Consider the following 5,555-nt stretch of genomic DNA (forward strand, 5'->3'; position numbering starts at 1 on the left):
GAATGGTCGTTTCAATTTAACATTGGTTCACAAACACCTTATCAACTTAGAATTCGAGTCTCCTCTTTCTTTCATCTTAGTACAGGCAAATGCATATCTTATTTGTATTTCATTTCTTTACGTTATGCAGAAGCTATGAAATTTGATGTCGGCCCAAAATGTTTCCTTGTTAACGTTTTTGGCATCACGATCCTTTCTAACCAGACAAACGTTCGAATTCAATTTATCCCCCTTCGACAACTTTTGTAATTGACGTCGTTGATGTTCTCGTTTAAAAGTGTGGAGACTAACTCCGTATAGACGGAAAAAAGTTTGAGGACCAAAGTGAAACAACCACCACAAATGAAGGGGCATATTTATAATTAACTCAAAAAGCCAAGTAGAAGAACCAAGCCCCTCCTCCCCTTCTTTGTTTTCCTTCCGACTTTCTGTTCGCAAGCCCAGCCCTCACCCTCGTCGTCTTCCATTTCATCTTAATCAGAGCTCCACTGCAAGTCGAAGAGGGAGCAAATTGGTAATCTCACTCCCCGACTGTTCGAGTTTTGTGGTTGTTTTTTATTTATATTTATTTTTCAAATGTTACAATTATTTTTCTTCTCTTTCAGCAATTCATCCCCTTCTATCTATCTATCAGTTCCCAAATTCAATTCCAGCTGCTCAAGTTAGGGTTTCTGAGTTTACGTGAGTTCGATTTTTGCACCTTCTCTCGTTTTACATTTGTATTGTTATGAATCTGATTTATTTTGGGAACCCATTTTTTTTATTACGAATCAAAATTTGCAAATTTTCACATTCAGCCAACAAAATCTTTGAGATGGGTTTTGAGTTTTGGTTTGTGGAGTGCATTTGATTGTGGATTGGGATTTTTTTATTTCGGTGGTGGAGATGCAAATTGAGGTGTGGGTATTTTGGCTCTGTCAAAACGAAATTTTGGGTTTGTGGTTTGTTGTTTGTTGTCATAAGAACGAGCTTCGTGGTTGCGTGTTCGTTGTAGGTGTTGGTGTCGTGATGTGGGGGAGACTGGGTTTCTAGGTTTAGATTCTGTGTTTCTATATGCATGATTGGTTGCTTTATTAATGATTGGTTTAGGTTATTTGGGTTTGATTTCACGAGCTGCTCTTGAGGTGGTTGCTTTGGTCCTTTGTGTATTTTGAGTTCTTTGTCATAGGGGGTGGTCAGAGAGTGGACAAGGGAGGCTGTGAGAGAGAGAGGAGGAGGAGGAGGAGGAGGAGGAGGAGGGGGTGGTTGTGGGCAGGGGTCAGTGTATGTTGTGGAGCAAGACACAACGGAGAGGGAGGGAGAGACAAGGGGAGTTCAGCAGTGAACGAGTTTGCTTATTTTTCATTTTCTTTTCATCCTTCGGTTTTTTATTTCATTAGATTCTTTGGAGGATTTTAGAGAAGAAAGAAGTACGAATAGCATTGATCCTAAGAACTCATGAAGGACAAACCAAAAGTTTTCCCATAACTGCAAGGTTACATCTACGCTCGTCTTTAAGTTCTTACCTTTTTGCATTGGTAATGGATGAGTTAACGGGACATATTGATCGATGAAAATCTGGAGAGGGTAATTACGAAGCTTAAACTTTGGCAAGAAGTGTTGGAATCTAAAGGTCTTTTCCTAAGTAGGTCAAGCACAGAGGATATGGAGTGCAAGTTCAGTGGAAACAGATGTTCAAATGAGTTAGGGGTGAGGATTGGAGATCAGGAAGTACCAAAGACTGAACACTTTCGCTACCTTGGATCTATCTTGCAAAAGAACGGAGAATTGGATAAGACCTCAACCATAGATTACAAGTTGGGTGGATGAACTGGAAGAGTGTATCAGGTGTATTATGCGACCGTCGTATGCCATTAAAGCTGAAGGGAAAATTTTATATGACGGCAATAAGGCTAGGAATGCCTTATGGCACGGAATGTTGGGCGGTCAAGCATCAACACGTATGCAAAATGAGTGTAGCGGAGATGAGAATGCTTCATTGGATGTGTGGGAAGGTGAGAAAGGATAGGTTTTGGAACGAGGGTATCCGGGGTAAAGTAGGAGTAATCGAAATTGAAGATGAGAGAATACGGTTAAGGTGGTTTGGGCATGTGAAACAAAGACATGTAGATGCTCCAGTTACAAAATGCGATTACAAGACTGAGGCTTAGGGCCAAAGGGGTAGAGGAAGACGTAGGAAGACTTAGAGACTCTAAAAAAGGACCTAGAATACTTGGATCTAACGGAAGACTTAGGACAAAAACGAGCGCAGTGGCATTCAATGATTCATACAGCCGACCCTACTTAGTGGGATAAGGCATTGTTGTTGTTGTATATTTTCAATGGATGACCCGACATTCTAACAGACAGAGGGGGGAGATTTTTACAATGTCAAAATGTGAGGTTGCAATGTGAAAAAATTTAAATGACATAGCCCATTTTGTAAAACATCGCAAACCTCATGATAGTATTTTTTTTAATTTGCTACAAAAGAAAATTCTCGTTCGCAATGTGAACTTATTGTTTTCTTCAACTTGGTTGATTTAGGTTTGTCCAGTAGGTGCTTGCTATGGCTACATCAACGTATCCACCACCACCCCCATATTATAGGCTCTACAAAGATTACTTGCAAGACCCTAAATCGGCTCCGGAGCCACCCCCTCCAATTGAAGGCCCATTCATTTGCTATGGTGCCAATCACACTGTGAGCTTTTCTCATTCCTTGATTTCCTGTCAAAATTTATGTAAACATTGTTATTTGATTTCTGAAAACTGGTTTGTCACTAATATATATGTATGCGAGAATCTTGGTGTAAGTTAAATCTTTTTGAATTTAATTTTTGAAGAATGCAATCTCATGTTTATAGCAGTTGCTTAAGCCGGGAATAAAAATATTTTCTACCTTTAAAATTGTAGGTTTTGAATTTTGAGTTTTGAATTATCTTTCACATAATATGTGAAATTCTAGGTTTTACTGTTAATATTAGCAACGACTGATTTGATCTTCGTTGCATTCCTTGTACTTGCTTCATAATTAATTGTATCTTTTATAGATTGATGAGATACTTCCGAGCTTGGAAGAACAGGGAGTGCGTCAACTGTATCCAAAAGGCCCAAATATTGGTATGTCTACCTCAGTTCTAATTTTAATTATTTCTTTGTCATGTGCAAATATTGCTTTAGAATTTTAGGAATTAATGTGAACATTTTCTTGCTTCAAGCATTGTCCAATCATCAATTTCACAGTTTCTTCTTAACATCGGTTGAATTATGAATTTTGTTTTCCATAAACTAGTTAATGATAATTTTCTTTGGTAAGTTAGAACACGGTTACTAGGCTGAGATATATTCTCTTGATTACAGTTGTCTACAACTTTCTTGTGCAAGAAATAATTTATGCAATGCATCCAAAAGCAAAAGTAGCAAATGTTGAGAAATGTTATTCCACATTTTTTACTGATCGCAACGTTTTCTAGGTGCCAGGCATATATTCAATCCATACCAGAAAATATTTTCACGCTTTGGAGATCAGATTTTGATGTCTAAAATATGTTCCCTTGAATGAACCCTATTTAGGATGATACATATGTCCTCTCCAGACAGGAGAGGAATATTAGAGAGCACGTTAGAGGTTTTGTATGCTTTGGTTTGCAGAGTACTATTTGATTGAGAATTCTTAACAAGAAACACATACGAACTGCCTGTTCATGCAGATACGTGTATGTCTGTGGTTATTCTAGTGTGTTTTTTTCTGGCATGTGCATGCAGTTTTTTTCTTTTGCAAAGTGTGTTATGCTTCTCTGACATGAATGGCTGTCCTTTTTAGACTTTAAGAAGGAACTAAGGTCACTTAACAGAGAATTGCAGCTGCACATTTTGGAGCTGGCTGATATTCTTGTAGAGAGGCCATCACAATATGCAAGGAGAGTGGAAGAGATATCTCTTATCTTCAAGAACTTGCATCATCTTCTCAACTCATTGCGGCCCCATCAGGTAAGTTTCTTTTGAGTGTTAGAATGTGATTTATTGTTTTATCTTTTGAAGAACTATGTTAGTTTGTAATGTCCTTTATTATATAGGCTAGAGCAACACTAATTCACATTCTAGAACTTCAGATACAACGTCGTAAACAAGCTGTGGAGGATATAAAGAGGTATGCTTTAATCAATTACTGAAAATCTGGTGACATCTGATGCTGAAATATTCTCTTTGTTTCTTGTTCTTGCTTTTTTATTTTGCCTGTTGTGGGTTTTGCGATCAACCCCTTTTATGATCACTTTTTTTTTATTTATGTGCATTTTCCGTCATCGATCACCTACTCACCCCGATTTACTTTGAGCTAAATGTCCAAGATAAAAAAAGCGTTTGATTCATTTTACTTCCTAACTTCGTTTTTAATCTGCATGGTGTCATTAGTAGTGCGACTGTTAACATGACACGCGGATTGCATTTTGTAATTGCTTATGGCCGTTTGCTTAACTTTCTTGTTTAGGAGGAGAGAAGAAGCACAGAGACTTCTCAAGGAGTCTATTGGAACGTTGGAGGACAATGGTACATCTTTTGCTCTAAAGTAGGGAGTGTTCTCGTGTTTGTTCTACCACCGATAAAGGCCTCTTTGACAGTTGCATCTAATTAATCCATTAGAAAATTCACCTTGTACTATGCTTAATTCCGGCCTCTTGTGTGTTCCGGTAAAAAGGATAGGCGATTTAGTTCTCTTTGTAAACCGAGTAAAAACTATTGAATGTTGGTGGTGCATGATAGTATTCTTTCTGGTTCTACTGCTCTGCAATTTTTCTGTATATTAGCAAACAAGGAAACATAACTTTGACAAATTCAAGTGCTCGTCTACAAGAACAATGTGTGGTTATTGCATACGACTATGTTTAAGAACGGATTTGTAGACTGGGTAGTAATCATGAAGAAGAAAATGATGCACCGCCGGTACTGCCTCTAACTTTTTTCCGGCTATTAAACGGAATATCGAGTTGCCATCAATAATAGAACGTCAATTGTTTTATATGGAAGGAATGAGATCCACTCTTGATTTTTGTGTCCGAAGCTCGTGGACTTAGAAATCCGGACAATTTAATTTCAATCCTCTAGTTCTTTAATGGCCATTCCCCTACCCCCTTCACAACACCCAAAAACATGAACGGCACAGATCTCTCTATCTTTTGAACGATCCGGATCTCTTGGTCTGTAGTAGATCTCCATTCTATACAGAAAAATTGGGTAACGCTTGTTTCGCATGAATGAAGCTTTCCCATTCCATGTGATGAAATCTCACAATTTTTCCAAACACTACAAAATTGCTTTACATTCTTAGGTCCTTAAGAAGGAAATAGTTTTAATAAATTTTCTTTCCTATCACCAAACATAACGACAGATAGAGACATTCCAAGAAAATTTTCCATCAATTTTATTTTTAAGATAAAATTACATTAAACAACAAAAATCTTGAGGGCAATCGGTTACAGATTGTCTAAAAGGATGTCCTGACTAGCTATAGTGATTTTATCACTAAAAAAATTGCGATTTTAGCCATCAACTTTGAATATTTTGTGAAATCTTTT

General features: G+C 37.6%; 1 protein-coding gene across 2 annotated transcripts; it reads left to right on the plus strand.

Moving 5' to 3' along the window:
* The first annotated feature begins 350 nt into the window (after window positions 1–350).
* LOC126600894 (mediator of RNA polymerase II transcription subunit 7a-like) lies at window positions 351–4,839 on the plus strand. 2 transcript variants are annotated; one of them, XM_050267597.1, is made up of 7 exons: window positions 351–514; window positions 606–681; window positions 2,527–2,683; window positions 3,033–3,102; window positions 3,806–3,972; window positions 4,059–4,132; window positions 4,472–4,839. In XM_050267597.1, the coding sequence occupies exons 3-7, from the start codon at window positions 2,549–2,551 to the stop codon at window positions 4,551–4,553; spliced, it is 528 nt and encodes a 175-aa protein (XP_050123554.1). In that variant the 5' UTR covers window positions 351–514; window positions 606–681; window positions 2,527–2,548; the 3' UTR covers window positions 4,554–4,839. The 2 variants fall into 2 exon arrangements, with proteins under 2 accessions (XP_050123554.1, XP_050123555.1); XM_050267598.1 differs by lacking the exon at window positions 606–681 and having other exon boundaries at window positions 365–514.
* The last annotated feature ends 716 nt before the right edge of the window (window positions 4,840–5,555 follow it).

This window comes from Malus sylvestris, chromosome 14 (assembly GCF_916048215.2).
Source record: "Malus sylvestris chromosome 14, drMalSylv7.2, whole genome shotgun sequence".
Lineage (NCBI taxonomy): Eukaryota > Viridiplantae > Streptophyta > Magnoliopsida > Rosales > Rosaceae > Malus > Malus sylvestris.